The 24,799-nt window shown below is 41.4% G+C and overlaps 1 protein-coding gene across 4 annotated transcripts in view; it reads left to right on the top strand.

Moving 5' to 3' along the window:
• The window catches only part of LOC132832462 (zinc-binding protein A33-like), a 41,149-nt gene extending 22,695 nt beyond the window's left edge, over window positions 1–18,454 (top strand). For 2 of the 4 annotated variants that reach the window (XM_060850486.1, XM_060850487.1), the window contains exons 4-7: window positions 2,254–2,487; window positions 5,788–5,810; window positions 8,703–8,818; window positions 17,019–18,454. In XM_060850486.1, the coding sequence (XP_060706469.1) occupies window positions 2,254–2,487; window positions 5,788–5,810; window positions 8,703–8,818; window positions 17,019–17,563 (918 nt within the window). In that variant the 3' untranslated portion in view covers window positions 17,564–18,454. Of the gene's footprint in view, window positions 1–2,253; window positions 2,488–5,787; window positions 5,811–8,702; window positions 8,819–10,531; window positions 10,745–17,018 lie in introns of all 4 variants that reach the window. The other 2 variants (XR_009646942.1, XM_060850488.1) reach the window with 2 other exon arrangements.
• Window positions 18,455–24,799: the final 6,345 nt, after the last annotated feature.

Raw genomic sequence — 24,799 nt, 5'->3', positions numbered from 1 at the left:
GAAATAGGTGGCCTCAGTGAACCTCTGTACTGGTAAGTGGGAGTTCAAGTCTGAGTAAAATACAGCACTCAAAATTACAAGCAGACTGGCCTAGCACTAGACATTTGCCAGCAAAAAGAATAGATTTAGCAGCAATGGAAGGGAAATTTGTAAAAAAGGTCAAACCTAGTCATAGAGATGTACAGGACGGAAAGAGACCCTTCGGTCCAATTTGGCCATGCCAACCAGATATCCCAATTCAATCTAGTCCCACCTGTCAGCACCTGGACCACATCCTCCAAACCCTTCCTATTCATATTCCCATCCAGATGCCTTTTAAATGTTGCAATTATACTAGCCTTCACCACTTCCTCTGGCAGCTCATTCCATACACATACCACTCTCTGTGTGAAAAAGTTGCCCCTTAGATCTCTTGTTTATCTTTCCCCTCTCACCCAAACCTATGCCCTCAAGTTGTGGACTACATCATCCCCTAATCAGTCCTTGCCCTTCCAAATACATTTGTATCCTGTCCCTTAGGATTCCCTCCAACAACTTGCCTGTTACCGATGTCAAGCTCACTGGTCTATAGTTCCCTGGCTTGTCCTTACCATCTTTCTTAAACAGCGGTACGTTAGCCAACCTCCAGTCCTCTGGCACTTCATCTGTGACTGTCGATGATCTAAATATCTCAATAAGAAGCCCAGCAATCACTTCCCTAGCTTCCCCCAGAGTTCTAGGGTACACTTGATCATGTCCTGGGGATTTATCCACTTTTCAAGACATCCAGCACTTCTTCCTCTTTATAATATGGACATTTTTCAAGATGTCACCATCTATTTCCCTGCATTATATATCTTTCATGTCCTTTTTCACAGTAAGCACTGATGCAAACTTGATGTGCTTTGGTCCTCTCAATATTTAATACATGGATATTTCTGTTTATCCAGACTGATAATTTACAGATAGTGGAAAAATCAAGAGAAGTGATAATGAGGTAGAGCCAAGTGTTATCTGAATGCGGGTGAAATCTGGGACTATGTTTCTGTATGAATTTACCCAAGGTGTCACATGAGGATTAAGCGGAGAACAAGGATAGCTCTGATGAAGCTCGAGACTCAAAATGTAGCTTATTTTCTCTCCATGGATGCTTCCTGACCCGCTGTAATCTCCAACACTTTTTGTTTTCAATCAAGGATAAATCCTCATCAGGACACCAGAGATAACCGTACAGAAACAGAAAGAGAAGCCATTGCAAGTTGTATTCTAGCTATGATCAGATAGATGAGCATGGAACCAGTCAAATATAGTCCTCCCCAGCTGTCCGAGTTGAAAAGGACGGTGTGGTCAACAGTATCAGAGGCTGTAGACATGAAGGATAGTTTGTTTTTGTTAGACTTGGCTGAAAAGGAAAGCTGATTTGATGGAGTTCTAGAAATAACAACATATTCAAGGAGATCTGAAATGAAATGGCAGTTGCAAATGGAGTGATAGTTTACTCATGAACTGGGAAAGGGTTGTTGCTTTATTTAAGGAGAGGGTGCTGACAGCAGATTTGAGGGAATGATAGACAGTACCTGAGGAGAGAGAACTGTAAACAATACTAATTAATGTTGGAGCCAGGATAAAGTTCTAATGAGTAGAGATGGGAGTCAAACTGAAGAAGGATCAAAGCTTAAAAAATGAGAGGAGCCTCCGAGGACAGTTGGCCTAGTGTGTACCTGGAAATGGGAGGAGTGGCAGATTCAGCTGTTCACATGGTCTCAGTCTTATTGACATTAATCTGGGAGCTTCTATCCCTTGCTATTGGAGGTGAGGATGGAGAGGACAAGGATGAGACACAGTCTACAATGAAGAGCAGAGGCTAGGGATTTTCTTTGCATTGTTGGATGAACCTGGAACAGTGAACAAAGATGAGAGCTGAACAGGAGGAATGCCTAGGGTGAAAGGGGGAGTCATGGTTTTGTTTTGAAACAGTGCCATCAGAGGTAAAAATGAAGGTATGATTGATGAAATCAGCAGATCAGCTTTCTTGGTAAAAGTGCCAGTCACAAGACTGTTAATGTCTCATCTCCACAGAGCACTGACCAGGGACTGCCTTTACCTCTGATGTTAGGTCTCCTCAGAATGTATGCTTAATCTTTTTGTCCAATGCTTGTTTTTATTAGTTAGCTGCAAGCCTTAGCCAACCAAATTAGACGTGCAGCCGTAACTCCAACTATTCAGAAAATAATAATTTATATTGATAGACTTTACTGGATAATTTTCACCCAGGAGCAAGGCAAACTGCTGAAGGAGCAGGTTGAGGCCGATCTGTTCGCCATCTATCAATTTTTGGATGAAAAGAAACAAGAACTGCAATCAAAGATTGAACAGCAGGTGTGCCAAATCATTGAACCCTTGCAAGAAAACGTGCAGAAGATCCACCGGGAAATGTCCTCAATTGAGCAAATCATTCGGGATGTCCAGTTGCAACTAAGTTTCAAGGAACCTCTAGAGCTTCTCCAGGTGAGAAGGCAATCTGTGGGAAAGATGGAACGAATGTATCCTTCCCCATTTGCTCCTTTCACCTGTGTTCTTTGCTCAGTACTTCATACGCTTTGAGGAAAATGTTAATCAATGAAAAACTGAACAATTTTGCATTTACATAGCAGCATTCCTGACACAACATCCATATCATTTGTATTTTGGAGTGCAGTCACTGTTGTAATTGCAGACAAGATGCAACTATTTTGCACACGACAAGCTCCTATAACCAGCACTGTGGTGGTATTCAAGTGAGATTGAAGGATAAATAATAGCCAGGGCAACAAAGGCGATGGGATATTTTAAATTCGCCTCATGAGGAAGATAAGACCTTGGGTTTCTATCTCACCTGTAGCAGTGAAGGACCCTCTTTTTTTGTTGTTGTTGGGATTTATGGAATTGTCAGAGGTTGGTTGGTCATGCGTCAGATTTGAACAAATGCCACCTTGATTTGGAAGCTCATGGGTTTCCGGCTTAGCCAAGGGTGACTGGAGAACTTGAGATTGGAACAGTTAGAGAACATATAGTCCTTTGAGACGGTTCCATGTTCAATGGCTAATCTTGGACTTCAGTCCGCTGCCCATATTGGATGATTCTCTGAGAGATCAAATGAATAAGTCTTATCTCAGCCTTAAGTATCTTCAATTATAGCTTATCAATGCCTTACAGTATGGGGAATTCCAAAGATTGATAACCTTTTGAGTGAAGAGATTTCTTCTCATCATTATACTTCCCAGAAACAGCAAAACAAGCATTGTGTTTACCCTGCCACCCTCACCCCCAAATGTTCCATAATCTTTATGAACACCAAAGAATATAGATCCAATACACAGCTTGTAATCAGATGACAATACTTTTATCCTAGATGCCATTCTAGTGAACTTCTATTGTACTGCCTCTAGTGTAGCTATATCCTTTACTAAATATTTGGATCAAAACTGCATTGTATTTGGTGTGATTTCACCAAAGTCCTCTTCAATTGCAGCAAGACTCAAATCACTGTGCAATAGTGGCCACAGGCCAACTACTTTGTTTGTTGTTCCTGCATGTTAACTTACTTTCTCTGTAAGAGTTCACCTATGTCTTTGAACACCAATATTCACAAGTTTCACATTGTTTAAAAATATTCTGATTTTCCATTCTTATGACCAAAGTGAATAACATCATACTTCCATTAACTTCAGTGTTGCCTTGTCCATTCACTTAACTGTTCTTTGCATCCACTTTATATTGTGTTGCATTTCCACTTAACTTTGTCTTGTCAGCAAATTTAGATACATTATTCTGTCTCATTAGTACAGACTGTAAAAGAGTCTGTAGCTAAGGTTCCAGCACTGATCCTGGCAGCAAGTTAAGCCTATCAAGTGCAGTCACTTGAAAATGCCCATTTATCCCTATTTTCTGCTTCTTGTCCATAAACCAATCCTCTATACCAGTACATCGCCAAAGTCCATGAACCTTGTCTAGTGTAACATCTTCTTGATTGCCTTTGGGAAATCCAAGTACACTAAAATTACTGGATCCCTTTGACCTACCCTCCCAGTCACATCCTCAAAGTATCCTCATAAATGTCACATAGGATTTCCCTTTTGTAAACCATTGTTAGTTTATCTTAATCATATTATGGTTTACTAAGTGCATTGTTAAGACTTTTAACAGGTAGCAGACCTGTTAAAGGTCTGTGGTTCCCTATTGCCCCTCTCCCTTCTCTCTCAAATCGTGGTATAATATTTGCTAAGTCTAATCTGTCACTCTTCCTCAAACTGGGGAATTTTGGTAAGTCATGACTAGCCCCCTCTATTAGATATGCAGCTATTTATTTCAGAGTGCTAAACTGTAAGCTATTATGTCCTGGAATGATATTAAATACCTGAATCATCGTGGTTTTTAGCACCAATGTAACCAACCTATTTTTTAAAACAAAAGGTAGAAAGAAAATAGAATTATAGACTGGTTCACCTGCCAGCAGTGGGGAAATGCTAGGGTCCATTATAAAATAGCAGAGCCTTTGGAAAACAGTGGCAGGATCAGAGAGGCAACATGAGTTCATGAAAAGGAAATAATGTTTGACAAACCTACTAGAAGCTTTCAAAAAATGTAACTAGTAGAATCGATAAGGGGAGCAAATTAACTTGCTTTACTTGGACTATCAGAAGGCTTTTAATAAGATCGCACATTAGAGATTAGGATGTAATGTTAAAGTGCATGGGCTTGGGGATAGTGTACTGATATAGAAAGACAGCTGCTTGGCAGACAAGAAGCAAGGAGGAGGAACAAATGGGTTCTTTTATCCCCTGCGTGACAGGCAGTGACTAGTGGAGTACCAAAGGGATCAGAGCATGGGGAAGGTGCTAACATATCTGTATTAATCTTTGTGTTAGGTCTAAACTCTTTAGGTCTATTTGTGATTCTCCATACGTTCAGATATGCTGTTCTCATCAGTGCTGCGGTGGTGTACCAATTAAAAAGAAATCAGTGAATTTCTGTTTGGTATTTTGAGTGTATCATCTGGTAATCCCTCAGAATGAGGAATGGGATTGCTAATATATGTGGAGCCTTTTAACGTCAGGAGGATAATGCAGCACAGCGACCACTATGTTCCGGCTGACCAGGAAATGCTCCTACTCATTCTGGGTGCAAAAATGATTTACGAGGATGTTACAGAGACTGAATAGGCCAGGACTTACTTTTTCCTCGAGTGTAGGAGGCTGAGAGGTGATCTTATGGATGTTTATAAAATTATGAGGGGTATAGGTAGAGTGAATAGCCATGGTCTTTTCCCCACGATAGGGGAGACCAAAACTAAAGGAGGGAGGTTTAAGGTGAGAGGGGAAAGATTTAAAAGGGACCTGAAAAGCCACATTTTCACACAGAGGGTGGTGTGTGTATGTGTAACAAGCTGACCAAGAAATTGCAGAGGTGGGTACATTTACAATATTTAAAGGACTTTTGGACAGGTATGTGAATAGTAAAATTTTAGAGGGACATGGGCCAAGGCTGGCAAACAGATTAATTCAGTTTGGGAAACCTGGTCAGCACGGACAAGTTAAACTAAAGGGTCTGTTTCCATGCTGGATATCACTATGACTCTATCGACGGATTCTTCCAAACAGCTAGTATGTTACATCAAAAACCTCATGTTGTGCTACACAAGTCTGATTAATGAACTTTCACTGCATGTTCTTTGCGGATAATTTTATTATACAGACAATTCTTTCTCGTAACTGTCAAATGTGAAAGTTATAACCTTCTATTTTATTTTGGTTTTTCACTTTTCTTTAGGATATCAAACTGCTGCTGGACAGGTACGTGTCTGAAGTTCTTTCTAAATATATGCTCCCGAGTTCCCACTGCTGGTCTGACTGGATATGTACACAGCCTAACCCACACAGATATCACACTCCCATGTTTAATACTAAATGTCTTCTGAGTTAGTTGGGCTTGACTGAAATTATGTTCACAGTGCTGTAGTTTACTGTCATGGCCAATGAAGTTTGGAGAAGGATACCATAGAATAGAATCATAGAAATTCTACAGTGTGGAAAGAGGCCATTCAACCCATCGAGTCTACAGCTGACCTTTCAAAGAATATCCCACCCAGATCCAAATCCTTACCTTATCACCATAATCCACATTTTACCACGGCTAATCCACCTAACTGACGTAGCTCTGGACATTATGGGGCAATTTAGCATGGCTAATCCACCAACGTGCACATCTGTGGGAGGAAACTGAATCACCCGATCAAAACTCACACAAGCACAGAGGACGTGCAAACTCCACACAGTCGCCTGGGGCTAGAATCACCCCTGGGTCATTGGCAGTCTGAGGTCACAGCGCTAGCCAGAGTCCCCTTGGCTGCAAAGCACACTTGGTGTCAGTCATAGTTTAATTGGTATTCAGGTTTTCTACCACAAGTTAATAGATTTGAATCAGACTCCAATGACTGAGCACAAAATCCAGACTACAGTGCACTTCCTTAGGAAGGCTTGACTGTGAAGAGATGCTATCTATTGCAAAATGCAATATTGAGGCACCGGTTTGCCCCTTCAAGTGTATGTCAAAGATTGCATGGCAACATTTTGAAGAACAGAAGACTTTTCCAACACACCTCCCTTAACCAACATCTAAGATTATCTGATCATTATCGTAGCCTCGTTGTACAAAATTAATTGTGCTTTTTCAAGATACAGTAGTGACTGGTGTGATATGATTTGCACATGCCTTTTAGAGGATAGATCCTAACCTTTTAGAGTACATAATCATTGTATGTATCCTGCTACAATGCTTGGAATTTATGACACCCAAAATTCATGTTCATGAGATTTCCTTGCAGAGTGGGGCGAGCTCTGCAGTTTTTGATGTGTTAGGTAGATGGCTTTAAGTATCATAAGTGAGCATGGAAATCCCTGGCATAAAGGCACATTACAATAATACTCTTGTGTTTTGAGAAGCGGGCACTATAATCTTGGTGTTGCACAAATTAGGGTTTTTGTCAGATCATTTGTGTCACATGGTTTGTTTCCATTACAGAAATTCTTTCCAGCTACATACTGGCTGGATGCCAAATACTATTGCCAAGGATTTCAATTCTCTATTTGATTGGCTTGGGCAGCTGACAAACACCTGGAGGGAAAATCAATAGGTTTTCTCTTCTGGAGAAGTCATGCTCTAAGTCTATTTCAAGATGTATCAGTTGCTTCAGTTAAAGACATTTCAAAGTCATTTTAAAAAACTAGATCCTCCTGCCAACAAAAAAATTTAGATTAGAAGTTCATAAATAACTGAGAGGCTTTCCGGGCACTATTGAAAGTAAGGGTATTAGAAATACTGAGGCAGAGTTGCAGATCATTTTATCTTGTAGAATGGCCATTGCGTTGACATCTTTAGCTTACCGGGATCAGGAAAAATGTTTGTATCAGAATTGTTGGATCCAAAAAGTTAATTTGTGGAGTATTGGTATTCCGTTTCAAACTACTAAACATCAAATTTTCTCTGCATGCAGCTTCTATCAGGAGGTACAAATTTCTGTCATGCTCCACTTTGTGCCTGTGATGGCGATGCTGTCTTCTTTGCAAAAGCATCCTGGTATCTTGCAACCATCAAGTCTATAAATTGTTGAAAAATATCCTGTTTTATGGAAAGTTCAATCAGTAACCTTTATGAGCAATATCTCACGAAGGGAGTATGGAGTGTTGTTAGTTCCTAAGAAGGATCTCTCTGTCCCAACCAATGCCCAAAGTATGGGTTTGAAGAAGAATTTGGCAATCATAAATTTGGGATTGAGATTCTAAAGTATAGAATTTTCTGAGAGCATTGTGCCACAGCCAGATTTATATGTCTTAGTTCTGAACAAATTCAAAAATAACCAGCTGCTGTTATTGACAATCATGTTGGTATTACATTAGTCTGTGGTACTGGATCTTTTAACCAAATCATCTCTTTCTATCTTGTTCAATTTGGCATTCATCTTGTGTGGGATGTGAATGGACACTTATGTAGTGGACCAATAGATGGATTAGCATCTTCACCGAGATACAATATTGCATCACCCTTGAAATCTCTAATCACTTAACTTATTTGAGTATATTGAAACAAAGTCAGCTGCTCAGGATATTAGTTGTTCTTATATTGTGTTGCTTTCTTCCTTGAACTGTGGGTACCATGGTGGTAACTAGCATTGGATCTTACTCCTCACGAACTGCTCAAAATCATGGGATGATTTCTTCATATCCTGAGCACGTGGCAATATTAGCAAAAGTTTAACCATCACCCTTTAAAGAGGTATGCATATTGCATCAAAACTGTAAAGGTACTTCAAAACAAGGAGTACGTTTTAGCTGTAAAACATCTTTGAAATGTTCTGTGACTAATTTCAGACTTGGTCTGGTTTGCCTTGACAACATTGTCACAAGCTTGTATGACACTGTGCTCAAGGGCTACCTGTCTCTTCCAACTTGAGATGAGAAATTTGAGGGATACAAACACAGAATTCTGGAAAAGCTCACTCCCTCTAAAGTGTCATACCTGATTCGAAGCATTCACTCTATTTCTCTCCACGGATGCTGCCAGCATTTTGTGTTTGTATCATATTTCTAGAGTCCACAATATTTGCTTTTACTGGAGAAATTTAGAAGATTTTGTTTTTGTAAAGCATTAGGTTGTTGTAACATTCTTGTGAAGTTACTCTTTTCCAGGTGTAGACAGGAGCATGTCAAACCAGTAGATGAACCAACTGAGCTGTGTACCAACTCTATCATCACACCTTTCCACTACGTTGAAATCTGGGATAAACTTAAAGCATTAGTACCAGGTATGTGATCAACCAGTCTCTTGCGTGCAGACACAGTGCTGTAAATGAATTTATTACACAGTGGATATTGCAGCATATGGCTCAGTGTCAGAAGCTTGTAGGTTCAAGCCCACTCCTGAGACTTGAGTGTAAAGTCTAATATAAGTAGCTGTGCAATACTGAGGCAGTGCTAGACTATTAGAGGCACAGTCTTTCGGATGAGTCGCTAAATCAAAGTCCTTTTTTTTTTGCCCTTGTGGTTGTAAAAGATTCATGGTGATATTTGGGAAAGAAGCAGGGGAGTTCTTCGGGTTCTTTTATCAAATATTTTATCCTCGGTCAATGTCGTTCGCAGATTATCTGGTCAGTAATCTTTTACTGTTTGTGGGATCTGGCTGTGTACAATAGAATTGTTTGAGTATGTCATTTGTGCTGAATGAACTTTGAATTAACGAATAATGGAGGTCTCTTAAAAACTGAGTCTGGCCCAATGCTCAGAGAAGGACTCCTAAAAGGTAGAAAGTCAGTGAGTCTGGTTTTGCCTTTTGAAGTAGGAAATGTGAATTGGGTAATTTCTGAAATCCCATTCCTGGTTCGACATGCATACTCGTTATTTTTACTGCACAGTTTATCGGCAGGCTTGAGTAAGTGTTTCTGACTCATCAAACAGTCTAAGATGGGTACAAAGGAGAGGATGATTAGAAAACATGGTTCCTTCCATTGGAACACTGGAACTGTTCTGTACCTGATTGTTAGGCTTCTAGCCCAAACCCCGTGTACCCTTCCCTTTTCATACCCTACATGCCTCCGCTGTTCTCCTCAGTCTACATATTTGGCATGGAGAAAGTGAGGACTGCAGATGCTGGAGATCAGAGCCAAAAATGTGTTGCTGGAAAAGTGCAGCAGGTCAGGCAGCATCCAAGTAGCAGGAGAATCAACATTTCGGACATGAGCTCCTGAAGAAGGGCTCATGCCCGAAACATTGATTCTCCTGCTCCTTGGATGCTGTCTGACCTGCTGTGCTTTTCCAGCAACACATTTTCAGCTACATATTTGGCATGTCCATTGCATACCCCTTTATATTTCTCCACAGAGACTAATCTAAAGCCCTGGCAAGAACTGGTAATAAAACTGAAAAGTCTTTGAAATGCTTGTGTCACTTTAGAAAAATAAACATCCATTCAGCTTCCACTTGTAATATATCTTGGAGCTCATAAACCAGTCAGGCACTCACCCGAGCCATTCAAATTCCATTTAAAACTGTGACCTTTTAAGTAGTCATAAATATGTTTTTTTAAAAACTTACTCCATTTCTACTTCACAAAAATATAATCCAATTAGAATTGACAATCAAACAAAGCTCAATGACCATTTCCACAGCTTCTCCTGGATTGAATGTTTTCGTGATTTTAGTTCTCACCCAAACATACATAATGTTTTGCGAAAGCTTATCAATGAAACCTCTAGAACTGAATATATTATAGTCTTAAGTAGACGAATCAAATGTTTGAACACTCAACCAAGGAAGTTTGCCATCTGTTCAGCTATTTCAATTCAATGAGTACATGGTGGTAATGTCACTGGACTTGTAAGCCAGACCTCCTGGCTATTGTTCTGGGGTCAGAGGTGTAAATCCCTTTAGGCAGATTGTGAAATTTGTATTCAATATCATAACAACCACTTTTGATTGGTGGTTTAAAATAAATCAATTTGTTTCACTAATCCTCTTTACAGAAAGAATTCTGCTTTCCTCACCTGGGCTGGCCTCCATGTGATTGTCTCTTCTGGCTGGTTCAGGATGGACAGTAAATGATGTCCTAGCCAGTGGTGCCCACGTCCCTTGAATGAATTCAAAATTTTTGATGTAAACATCAAAGTACAGGGTCCAGATGACACACACAAATCTGAATATCAACACTGGTACATACAGAAAAACTTTTTTTTTGGGTAAGTTCTACTTCTGAACACTTTTACAATCCCAATCAGTTTAATGGTTAAATACCATTAAAACAAAACAATAATAATCACATCATTTAAAAAAAACTAACCAATTACAAAGCATTTGTTGACAGCAGTTTTCAAACAGAAGGCCTACACCATGGTTCTTGAGCCCTCTGGCTCCTTCGAGCTTCAGAACACAATCTGTCTCATTGAACATTTCAGATGTAATAACATTTGAAATAAGATACATTGTAAATGTATCTAAGACATTGTAAAAGTACATATATTTATAAAGTAGTGGCTGGTGTTGAGATTTTTCTTTCTCCCTGCAATTATATTCTGAGCTTTGATTGATAAATGCAAGTGTCAAGTATGCCTTCTTAATTATCCTTTAAACCTGTCCTGCTGCCTTCAGGGATCTGTGAACAAGCACCCAAAGAAACTTCTCATTCAATGAACTTCTTCGAGTCCTGCCATTCTTTGAGTATTCTCTTGTCTTGTGACTTCACATTTGTCAGGGTTAAGTTCCATCTGCCCTCTCATCTGACCAAGACATCTTTATCCTCCTATAACCCAGCCTCCTTCCTCAGTATGAATCACCCAGTTGATCTTCATGTCATAAATAAGCAGACTTATCATTCCCTCCACATTTACTTCCATATCCTCAATAATAAAGGGACCCTACATTGATCCCTGTAGTACACCAGTAGACACTGATCACCAATCACAAACAGCTTTCTTACCATCACCCTCTCTCCAATTACTTTTGGATCCAGTTACTTTCAAAGTTATCTGGATCCCATGTGTGTTTACCTTCTTTATAAGTCTATTGTTAGGACACTGGGTAAACCCTTCTGCTATAATTTAAACTGACCACACAGAAAAGCTCACCCCGCGCCATATTCAGTTAAATTTCGAGTGGCAAAGAACTATCCCAAAAACCACTAACTTAGAAAAAAATTCAGCAATTTTAATTTTTTTTTTAAATCCAAAAGAGAACCTTAAACAACAACCATTTATACTCCTTTCTCTTAATCAAACTTTCTCTGTGGATTTCTCTAGGTCAGCTTTGGTGTTCTGCTGCACAAATTTCTTATGGACAGGTACCTTTCAAAGAGCTGTTCTGCTGGCTGTTACGTTGGTGCTTGGCAGCTCTTTGCTGTTCTTCCCCCTAACTGTGAAAAATGTCTGATATTATACCCCAAAACATCGGATCATTTCATTGGTTTGATGTCATCCAAAACAGTAAAATTAAAATTTGATTGGATTTTGTATCTGGGGCATAATTTAAACTGGCCAAATTTGAATTTGTTTTGTATCATGGCAGTGCAGCTCCAGCTATTTGTTTCAACCAAATGTTACATTTTAAAATTTTTCAGCATACTGTGCCTCGGTCCGTGCCAGCTTCCACTCTTTCTTAAAGGTACAGTACTCATCTACACCTTCATAACACTACCATGTTGAACTTTGTCAAAACTTTTGCTGAAATCCATGTAAACCACATGAATTGCACTACCCTCATCTACACATCTGGTCACCTCCTCTCAAAATTCAGTTAGACTTGTTTGGCATGACCTCCCTCTAACAAAGCAGTGCTGATCAAACCTTGCCTTACAAAATGGAGATTAATTCAGACTTCTCTGCAATTAATGTAAGGCTCACTGCTCTGTAATTCCCTGATTTATCTCTACCACCTTCTTTGAAGAGTGGAACAACTTTATCTGTCTTCCAATCAATTGGCAGCTCCCCATTGCCAGAATGCTTAAGAATTTGGTGCAGAACCCCTGTAATTTCCCTCCTCATCTTCTACAGCTGCTTGGGATAGAAAAAAAATTGTCCATTTTTAAGCCAACCAAAAACCCGAATACTTCGCTCCCTATACTAAGCTGTTCAAGAATTTCATTGTCTATCTTCTGCATTTTCCCCCAAACTGAAAACAGATGTGAAGTAACTGTTTAACACCCTAGCATGATCCTGGATTACAAGGAGAGATTGACTGAACAGAGATTATACACTTTGGAATTTAAGAGTGAGGGCACATTTTATAGAAACATGTAAAATTATGAAGGGAATAGATAAGACAGAAGCCTTCTCAACTCCAGAATCAACCTAGTGAATCTTCTCTGCACTACCTTCAGTGTCAGTACATCCTATCTCAAGTAAGGATCCAAAACTGTACACAGTACTCCTCCTGTGGCCTCACCAGCATCTTTTTGCAGCTGCAGCATAACCTCTGGTCAGGTAGCACCCATGGAAGGAGAGCAAGCTAACATTTTGAGTCTCGATAACCATTCATCAGAACTGAAGTGAAGTCTGCACAACTGCTGTCCCTCCACACTTCACTTCAGTTCTAATGAAGAGTCATCTAGACATGAAATGTTAACTTGCCCTCTCCTTGGATGCTGCCTGACCTGCTGTGATCTCCAGCATTTGTTGTTTTCAGCACAGATTCCAGCATCTGCAGTAATTTGATCAAAACATAACCTCCCTATCTTTAAACACCATCCCTCTCGCAATAAAGGATAATATTCCATTTGCCTTCTTAATTACCTGCTGCGCATACTAACCAATGTTTTGTGATTCATGCAGAAGGACAACCCACATGACCACATGAATGACCACATATTGACCAACATTGTACTCCATCTGACAGACTCTTGCCCACTCATTTGACATACCTATATCCCTCTGCAGATTTTGTGTCCTCTGCACACTTGACTCTGCCAATCATCATAGTGTCATCTGCGAATGTTGCCACACCACACTTGGTCCCCAACTCTAAATCATCTTTGTAAATTGTAAACAATTTTGGTCCCAGCACTGATCCCTGAGGCATACCCGTTAGCCATTGATCACCAACCCAAAAACACACATTTATCCCTACTCTTTGTTTTCTATTAGTTAACCAATCTTCCATCCATGATAATACATTACTCATAATGCCAGGCACCTTTATCTTATGCAGCAGCCTTTTGTGTGGTATCTTATCGGATACCTTCTGGAAATCCAACTGTACCACCTCCACTGGTTCCCTGTTGTCCATTGCACTTGTAATGTCCTCTAAGAATTCCAGTAAATTAGTTAAGTGTGACCTGCCTTTCATTAATCCATGCTGTGTCTGCCAAATGGGACAATTTCTATTTAGATATCTCACTAGTTCTTCCCTGATGATAGATTTAAGATTTTCCCTATTACAACATTAAGTTAACAGACCATAGTTACTTATCTTTTGTTTACTTTTTCAAGTACTGGAGTCACATTTGCTGTTTTCCAATCTGCTGGAACCACCCCAGAGTTGAGCAAAGTTTGGTAAATTACCACTTGCTATTTCTCCTGCCATCCCCTTTTTATTACCCTGGGATGCATTCCATCAGGGTCAGGAGACTTTTCTACCTTTAGTCGCATTAGCTTGTCCAACACTACCTCTTTAATGATAATGATCTTGTACAGGTCCTCATCTGCCATAGCCTGCTTGTCATCAATTAGTGGTATGTTATTTGTGTCTTCCACTGTGAAGACTGACACACAATACCAGTTCAATCAAGGCCTCAGCCATTTCCTCATTTCCCACTATGACATCCACCTTCTCGTTTGCTAAAGGACCAATGTTTACTTTAGCCACTCTTTTTCATTTTATATTTTAGAAATCTTTACTATCTTTTTATATTCAGGGCTAGTTTGCTCTCATAATCTTTTACCTTGTTTCAAATACTGTGTACATTTAGGTGAAGTGTTGTTATGCAAGTTTTTCTATCTTTAAAATCCTATTTCCTCCACCAGAAGAATCTTTCTTTTTAAACAAACATTCTCTCTTTTTCTGTTTCCTAGTTTCCAGTCATCTCAGTGCTACACTGCCTTTAAAGATTTCCCAGTCCTCTAGTTTCCCATTCACCTTTGCCACTTTGAATGTTTAACTTTCAATTTGATACCCTCATTTATTTCCATAACCATCTATGGCTGATTATCCTTTTGCCTGCAATCCTTCCGTTTCATGTGTATATCCTTTTGATGAGCACTGTAAAAAGTTGCTTTCAAAGTCATCCACTGTTCCTCAATTGACCCATCATATAGTCTTTGCTCCCAAACTACCTTAGCCAACTCCTTCCTCATCCTATTGTAGTCTCCTTTGTTTAAGCACAAGATACTGATACTGGCTTGAATTTTACCTTCTCACCCTCTATCTTTGAGCACTCCTTCCAAGAGTATCCCATAACTATGAGATCACTAATTATTCCTGGTACATTGCACAGGATCAGATTCTAGGATGGTTTGTTCCCTCATAGGTTTCATTACATACTGTTCGAGGAAACTATTGTGTATACATTCTATGAACTCCTCCTGAAGGCTGGCTTGACCGACTTGGTTTGAATACTCACTATGTAGATTAAAAGTCTCCATAATTGCCATTCCATATTTAGATGCATCAGTTATTTCTTTGTTTATTGCCTGCCCACTGTGATATTATTTGGTGGCCCATAGACTACACCTATCAGTGACTTTTTCCCCTTAATATTCCTAATTTCCACCCACATTGATTCAACCTTTTTCTGCATAGAATCATCTCCCACTACTGCCCTGATGTAATCCTTAAATATCAGAGCTACACCACCTCCCCTTTCCTTTGTGTCTGTCCTTCGTGACCACGGTTCTGTCATAACTACTGAATTATGCCCAGTTGCAACAGTTTGTGCCATCAACTCGTTTACCTTGTTTCAAATACTGCAAACATTTAGATGAAGTGACATTATGCAAATTTTTCTATCTTTAATATCCTATCTCCTCCACCGGGAAAATCCTTCTTTTTAAACAAACATTCTCTCTTTTTCTGTCACTACTTAGTTTCCACTCATCTTAGTGCTATGCTGCTCAGCTTCTTCTTGCTTTTTATTTAATACCCTGATTCTCTTTTTCCAGAAGCCCTCACCCACTCTAGCTCACTGAGAACCTCCTGTTAGGTTTTCATCCAATCCCCCATCCCCCCACCACGCTTGTTTAAAGTCCGCCCAATATTGATAGCAAATAGCCTGCAAGAATATTGGTCCCTTCACTGTTTGGATGAAGACCGTCCGTCTTAAATAGGTTCTGCCTTCCCTGAAATGGTCTCAACTATTCAGAAATCTAAAGCCCTCCCTCCTACACCACTCCTTAGCTCCCATTTTTAAACTGCCTAATCTGCCAATCCTAGCCTCACAAGCATGTGCACAGGTAGTAATCCAGAGATTACTAACTTTTGAGGTTCTGGCTTTCAATCTGGCTCCTAACTCCCTAACTTCAGCCTTCAGGACCTCAACTCCCTTTTTAACTATGTTGTTGGAACCAGCGTCTACCACAACCACTGGCTGGTTCCCTTCCCACATCAACGCCACCCACCCCAATTGCCCTGCAGCAGCTCAGTAACCTGCAGGACCCTTGCACGAAGGAGGCACTATACAATTCTGTTGGCAGTAGAGTGTCTGCAGAAACACCTCTCCTTTCCTTTGATGATTGAGTCTCCTATCACTGCGGTCCTCACTGCTGCTTTCTGTCCCACTCTGCATAGCTGAATGACCCACCATGCTGTGGGTTTTGCTTTGGCTACAATTCCCTGAAGCATTATCCCCGTCGTCAGAACTGCGTACTTGTCGGCTATTAGGATAGCCTTAGGGGACTCCTGCACTATCTGCCTCACCTTACAGCTGCATGCAATGATCACCCATTCTCTACCCTCCTGGACCCTTTTATGCTGTGGGGTGACCACAGTCTTGTACGTGCTGTCCACTTAACTCTCATTCTCCTGGATGTTCCTCAGTGCCTCCAGACCTCGCACAAGCTCCACAACCTGGCACTTGAGTTGGAGGTACTGACAGCACCTCCCGCACACATGTTGCTCATCGATGCAGTCAGTAATCAAGAACTCCCACATGTTACAGATGGAACATGCGGCTTGAAGGAACTGGCCTTCACCCTTTTTACCCAAGCCTTAGCCACTAAAAAAAACTAAATGCAATTCTCACTAACACACACTAATAATTAACTAGAAACCATAATTCGACAGGTTATTTAATTAGAGTCAGAAAATTAAAGAGTTATCCTTACCACTCAAATAGCCAGTCATTAAACAGGTTGGCTGTAATATCTCGATTGAATCTCATGGTCACTCTCACCAGATGCTGATTAGCCCCTTACCGCTTCCCAGGTCTCTACCCTCCGACTGCTGCCGGCTCCAAGGTAAGACTAGCTGAACCTAAGAATGTGTCCAGTCACTGAATGTCTCTGTTAACTAAGGATGTGTATCTTGCAGCCAGAGAATTTCTGAAACTGGATCCTAAGACAGCACATCCACGACTCATTCTGTCTAAGGATCTCATCAGTGTGATTGATGGTGAGAAACGTCGGGACTCTTCATTCGTGCCCCATCGCTTTAACCACTGGCTCTGTGTTCTGGCCGATGTTGGCTTCCTGTCAGGGCAGCACTATTGGGACGTATTGCTGGGCAACAATACCGCTTGTGTCATTGGGGTGGTCAGCGAAATTGCCGACCGGGCAATAACTAAACACCTGACGCCACAAGATGGCTACTGGGTGATTGAGATGGTCAATGGGAACCTAGTCAATGTCAATGAGTCTGGTGCCAAGATCCTCCCCCTCCGACGCAAGCCCCGCATCATCCGTGTCTATCTGAATTATGAGAAGGGACAGCTATCCTTTTATGATGCTGAAGACCTGTGTCCTATCTACACCATACAGGACAAGTTCACAGTGAAACTCTATCCTCTCTTCAACCCTCACAACCACAAGGAAGGGAATTCAGAGCCACTGAGTATATGTAACGAGATGGAGTGCTGAATTAATTTATCACCGAGGTGGGATTTTGACACTGTGGTGGCCTTTGAAGGGAAACCTCTCTTGTCATTTTAAAACCTAAGGCAAATATATGAACTCGGATTGGTATTTTTCTTCCATAAGCTGGTGCCAGGCATTAAGGATTAAAGGTGCTGGTTGGAGTGAAATGGACCCTGACTGGCTGGTTGGGAATTTTCACATTGGTGCTCCTGGTTCCTAGGAGGAACTCACATTTGTTGAATCTGCATTATCCATCTGTTACCTTTCCATTAATGATGTTAAATGTTATAACGAAGCTGGGGTTGAGGCAGGAGGAAGAGGGTCTGCTGAATTTCTACACTGGAACCAGTCACACAGCAGATATACAGAATTAACTCCCCTTGCACAGATGCTCGATGGATCCGTCAATCACAATACAAGTTCTGGAATCCGGTGTGCATGTGGAAGCCAGCATTGGTGCCATTCTTCTGTTGCAGGCACTTGTTTCTATAACAAACACACCAGTACAGGGATTGTCCCTCCCACTTTATCCTCCCTGTAATTCCATGAGTGGAATATATCGATTAGAAGTTGGAATAAGCCATTTAGCCCTATTAGCATGGCGTGCCCTTCAATAAGATTATGGCTTACCTGGTTGTGGCCTTCGTTTCACAATGAACATTGAGTTATTTATGAATGTTACTGTAGCGACAGATATAAAAAGGCACAAGTCATCTTATCATGAAAGGATAATATGGCCAAACTTCTCTTGACAGTATTTTATTAAATAGTTAATAGCCTTGCCATTGATGCTGGAAGGAACAGACTGAGGCAATATAATGGAGATTTTGATTTGTGGAAAAACTTTAAATGTATTATGAATAAATGCACAATGCAATCCTGGAGTGTAATAAATGTATTCTGAATGTTTCATAATTGTAGTTTGATCTTTTTTCTCATTTTTAATGAAGTTGTTTTCAATTGAATACGCAGTTTATGGGCGGCACGGTGGCACAGTGGTTAGCACTGCTGCCTCACAGCGCCTGTAGACCCGGGTTCAATTCCCGACTCAGGCGACTGACTGTGTGGAGTTTGCACGTTCTCCCCGTGTCTGCGTGGGTTTCCTCCGGGTGCTCCGGTTTCCTCCCACAGTCCAAAGATGTGCAGGTTAGGTGAATTGGTCATGCTAAATTGCCTGTAGTGTTAGGTATGGGTGGGTTGCGCTTCGGCGGGTCGGTGTGGACTTGTTGGGCCGAAGGGCCTGTTTCCACACTGTAAGTCTAATCTAATCATCTTCTCATTCATGTCAGCATTACTCATACCTCTGGGCGAAAGTGAGAACTGCAGATGCTGGAGATCAGAGTCAAAAAGTGTGGTACTGGATCAGCTGTGCTTTTCCAGCGTGACACTCTTCGATTACTAATACGTTTGCACGCCCATTAAGTTTCAGCCTTTTCTGTTTCATGAACAATGTCCAAAATTGGAGAATATGTCAACGTATTGATACTGACAGAAATATAGCTTATGATGATCCTAAGAGTGGATTTCACGGAGTGAATAAAGAGGAACTATTTTACCTGACAGTTGTGTTAGCAACCAAAGGTTATGAATCTGATGCCTTAGCACTGCCCCAAGGTCATATCCAAGTCAAACCAAATAATGAAGCATTGATTGGCAGGCACCAGTATGAAATGTTTTTGGAAAATGTCGCTGTGTCCCAAAAAAAAATCAGCTTGGGCAAGTTATTTTGAGATAAAGTGAGCAACTTCTAAAATCATAGTTATTATGTTTGAGGTGAGGGGAAGGGTACATAATTAATGCTCACTTTTGTATCAGAACAGAAAACTTATAAGGACAAATAGTGCTCAATGACAAATTGAAGAATTGTCCACAATGCATTTCTTCACATTATGTGAGATGTTGTTAGGCGTAATAAGTGCATGATGGACACCATTGTTAATGTGACATTCATTCTGCATTTGGAATAAAGAATACCATAAATTGTGAATTGTTTCATGTTCGGGGATGATTTGACCTTGTGGAAACAGCCTCATATTGAAGTCTGTGTGAAATTCACAATGGCTGCATTTGCAAAATAACCATTGAATTTCATTGCAAGTTGAAACCAGTGATCAAAAGTAGGTACATTTTTAACACCATGATAAAAGTTAATGGCTGGCCATCAACATATGCCAATAAAATTACTAGTTTAGATTCTCTTTACTTCAATTTGTGAATTGGAGGTAAGAACTTTCAACGTTTCAAGTGATACATTAGTGTGGATAGGGAACTGGGTAATTAAGAAATAAGATAAATGGCAAATTATTACTGAAGTGTCACAGTGACTGTGGTAAAGCAGAATCTTGTCAAAATGAAGAGAATCACAGAATACCACAGCATGCAGAGGGATCTGAAGGCTTGTGGCAGTTGCATTGGAAGCTGCCAACTTCTGCAATGTATCGAGGCAGAGCGATATTGTAGGGTGGAAACTCACTATCCATGCGTTTATTGCATATCAATGAAAGGCAGGGCATCAAAAATCAGGACAGGGATATTGGATTTGGGTTCTACGCGACCACTTTATTAAACGGTGAGTTCACAACTCCATTAAAAATCCACCCTTACACTGAGGACAGCTGCGAAGATCATTGGGGTCTCTTTCCACCGCCCACCCCCATCCAATTGCCTTACTGCATTTACACCACACCCCTCACTCAAACTCTTCTCCCACCTGCCATCTGGCAGAAGATACTGGAGCACTCGCTCTCACAGCGGCCAGACTGTGCAACAACTTCACGCTCCTTTAACGCTGTATGATCGGGTGCCTTCCCACCTGTAATTCTTTAATTGCTGCTAGGAAAACGCTGTAACTTGCGTGTTTTGCACTTCTTATGCACTTTATGCCGTGTACGAGTGTGGAATCTGTGCTGTCAACGTAGCACCCTCTGTCCTGGAGAAACTCTGTCTCATTTTTACTGTATCACTTGTATATGGTAGAAATAACCAATTAAAAGGCGACTCTCGTTCCTTCACTGTCGCCGGGTGAAAATCCTGGAACGCCCTTTCAGACAGCTGCCTGCACTCTGTACAGCAGTACAAGGAAACAACTAACTGTGCTGGCCATTCTCTTCAAACACATTTTGGCCGCAGTAGCATTTGAACTCTTGTCTTCAGCATTCCACCATCCGCAGTTCTCTATTGAGTACAGATCCTGATTGATCTTCCATCCCAACCTCCCTCCATCTCCCTTGCCAGTCCTCTAATTCCTGTAATTTGAGGATTTGGCCCATCCCTCTCGTGCTTCCCGTTATTTCCTGTCACGGTCAGAACCAGCTCTGCAGACAGATGAAGATGTTTGCCTTTTCTCTCCTTTGCGCTTTACAAGTTCTCTCTCACTCGGCTTCAGGTAAAACCATCTCTAACAGTCTCTTTAAACCGACAGTGACTGACTCGGATGAAAACAAACTGAAACGATGACACAGAGAAATGCTCTCGGGGAGATCTGGGAATCGACAACGCCAAGAGTTTTGATGTTTTGATCTTGTAGTCTGTGATGAAGCCGCCCAGTCTGTGGGAATGTTCACTGGGTTGGGAGTGGGTTTAAACAAGATGATATTTCCACTCAGTTTGAGATTCGGTTCGAGCCGCCTGACGTTTTCCGATCCATTCCCGTCTAGTTGACACGATCTCCGGGGCAGATCCCTACCCCCGCTCCGTGACTCACACCGTGTTGCTGAGGCATGAGTTAAGAGTGCCCCTCAATATCCCAGCGCCTACAGCTCAGTCCCAGACACTGGCTGGGAATCAGGACTGACTGAGAGGGGAAGAGGAATGGAGCAGGGTGAGGTCATTCTCGAGCGGAGAAACAGACTCGTTGCAAAAAAAAAACTGGAGCCGAAGTTCAGGTTTTGTTTCAGCGTGAGATAGAACTCCTGTCTTCCCCAACCACCATCCACCAAGCACATCGCTCTGTTCCTGCTTTCAAAACAAAGTTTACAGTGTCAGATTGTCTAATAGGCAGGGGGGGGTGGATTCTGGATTAGTGGTGCTGGAAGAGCACAGCAGTTCAGGCAACATCCAACGAGCAGCGAAATCGGCATTTCAGGCAAAAGCCCTTCATCAGGAATAAAGGCAGAGAGACTGAAGCGTGGAGAGATAAGCTTGGGGAGGGTGGGGGTGGGGAGAGAGTAGCATAGAGTACAATGGGTGAGTGGGGGAGGAGATGAAGGTGATAGGTCAGGGAGGAGAGGGTGGAGTGGATAGGTGGAAAAGGAGCTAGGCAGGTAGGACAAGTCCGGACAAGTCATGGGGACAGTGCTGAGATGGAAGTTTGAAACTAGGATGAGGGGGGGGCGGATGGCGAGAGGGATAAATTGATTCTTTCACTGCGTGGTCTGTTCTCATTCTCCCCACCCATAACCGTCTGCTCTCTCACCACCCCGCCCCATTCCCCCCGGAGCTGGATAAATGGTGCAGGGAAGCTGCACTCCTGAGTTGGTCAACTTCAAATGGAGGGTAATCAACCATCCCATCTCCCCCCGTCCCTCTTCCCTCCTCTCCCCTTAACCTCCATGGTATAATTTTCACCAAAAATGGGTCAAAGGTCTCAAAGCTTTTGAAAGGTCACTTCAATAATTCCAAACCACACCCATCCATTGAACCTAAATTTTATTTTTTTTTAAGACGACATTAAGGCTCTTGTTGGGGTAACAATTAGAGAAAAGCTGACAAGGAAATGCTAACAAAGATGACATATTAATGTCAATTTTAGTCATATCAATTGACAAATAGTGTGGGTGGGGAGGCGAGTTTGCTGCCATTTCTGACTATTTCTGTGACCATTAAATCTCCTCAGTAGCCTTGTTCTGATTGACTCATTTTCATTTCAGCACAGCATCTGAAAGACAGCATGGTGGCTGCTACAGGTGCCCCCGTTCGATTTCCGGGAACTGATGAAGAATTCAGCAGTCTCCATTGGGAATTTTCAACTTCTAGCAAAACACTTCCCATTGTAGATTACAACGAAGGGCATCAACACACATTTGATCCGTATGAGGGTAGAGTTGAACTGAACAAATCAGATGGATCATTGTTACTAAAAGATGTGCGCGAGGCAGACACGGGCAATTACAGAAGAATTGTGAACTCGAGGAGGACCAGAATGATAACTCTAACAGTGATTGGTAAGTACCTGGACAATGGTTCCATTTCTGTTCAAATAGAAACAATAGCAGGGTGACCTGCGCAGATGCTCTGATGCTCTTTTCATCATTATAAAGATGTGTTAATTCACATTAGCAGATGCTGAAGGAGCAGTTGAGCCCCGTACAGAGGAGATTACAAGGATAGAACTTGGTTGGAGAATTTTAGTTATGAAGGAAGATTGGTTGAGGATATTTACTTTGAAATAGAGAATGCCAAAGGAGACCAAGTAGAAGTTTCTTAATGACGTGTCGATCATCCAACATGCACTTTTTCCTTCAGTGAACAATCTCTATTCAGGAGGAAGTAAGATAAGAAGTACAATGAAGGAGCTTTTTTTTAATCACCCAGAAGATGGTAGGGACATGGTATTGTCTGGAAAGCTTCTGAGGGGCAGAAACCCTCATGATCTTTTCAGAATGACATGAATATGTACTTCACAGAATCCCAACCATGAGGAAGCAGGCCATTGGCCCATCAAGTCTGCACTAACCCTCTGATGAGCTTCCAACCCTGCATTTCTCATGGTCAATCCATCTAGCTTGCACATCTCTGTACACTATGGGCAATTTAGCATGGCCAATCCACCTACCTTGCACATCTTTGGACTGTAGGAGGAAACCGGAGCACCCGGAAGAAGACCACACAGCCACATAGAGAACGTGCAAACGCCACAGAAAACATGGCCGGATTTGATTCAGGTCCTTAGTGAAGTAAGGCAGCAGTGCTAACCACTCAGCCACTGTGTCACCCTAATAATAATTAGAACATAAATATTGAGCTTAAACTTGCAAAAAATGTCATAACAGATGACAAGAACCTCTTTAAATATTTACAAAGGAAGCGAGATGCCAAACAAACATTGGCTGCAAGAGGATGAGGCTGTGGAAATAATAATGGGGAACCAGGAAATAGCAGAGGAGCAGAATGTGTACTCTGCATCAGTCTTCACTAACAGCATCCCAACTGATGAAATAAGGGGGAGAAGGAGGGTCGGAAGTAAAAATAATAGCTATCACAACAAGAAAAGGACTAAGGAAATGAATGGGGCTAAAGACGCCTTGTCCCCTGGATCTGATGGGATGCATCAGAGTATATTAAAGGAATTAACTGGAGAGAGAATGGATGGACTGGCAGCACTCTTCCAGAATTCCTCCGAATCTCCCAGAATGTTGGCAAGCCTTTGTTGAAAAAAGGGAAGAGACCAAAGCAAGTAATTGTAAGTCAGTTTGCTTATAGTCTGTTATTGTCAAAATGCTTGAGTCTGTCATAAAGAATGTAGTGGCAGAAAATTTAGAAATGCATAATATGACCAAGCTGTGTCTGTATGGTCACATGAAGGCAAAATTATGCTGGCAAGTTTGCTAGAATTCTTTGAGGAGGTAAAGGGGGAAAGCCATGGATGTCATGTGTGGATTTCAGAAGGTGTATGATTAGGCCACTGTGACGACATGACGACATGGGTTGTGAGTTCATGGAATGCCCTGCCCGTATCAGTGGTGAACTCTCCTTCTTTATGGTCATTTAAGCGGGCATTGGATAGGCATTTGGAAGTTATTGGGCTAGTATAGGTTAGGTAGGATTCGGTCGGCGCAACATCGAGGGCCGAAGGGCCTGTACTGCGCTGTATCCTTCTATGTTCTATGTTCTATGGATGTTCAAGAACAGTAAGATCAACTGGCTCCCCTTTCTCCATTGTGCATGTTACTCCTTCAAAATTAAACAGGATTCCCCATTCACAAAATCATGTTGACTTTTTCTGTTAACTTGAGATTTTCCAACAGCACAATTGTAATTAATGATCAATTTTAACACCTTTCTCATAAAAGACATGAACCTAACTGGTCCACAGTTTTCTGTCACCCATCCTTCTTGAATAGCGGGGTTATGCTTGGTACTTTCCATGAAACATGTTCAGAATTAATTACTTTTGGAAATTAACACCAATGCATCCATAGCATCGTTAGCTAAAACTTTAAGACCATCTGAAGTCCATCATTACCCCTGGACTTATCAACCCACAACTCTATCAGTTTGGTCACTACCACTTTCCTAATG

The sequence above is a fragment of the Hemiscyllium ocellatum genome, chromosome 35 (genome assembly GCF_020745735.1).
Source record: "Hemiscyllium ocellatum isolate sHemOce1 chromosome 35, sHemOce1.pat.X.cur, whole genome shotgun sequence".
Lineage (NCBI taxonomy): Eukaryota > Metazoa > Chordata > Chondrichthyes > Orectolobiformes > Hemiscylliidae > Hemiscyllium > Hemiscyllium ocellatum.
Note: the sequence above shows the minus strand (reverse complement) of the source record. Positions and strands in the feature narration are given on the sequence as shown.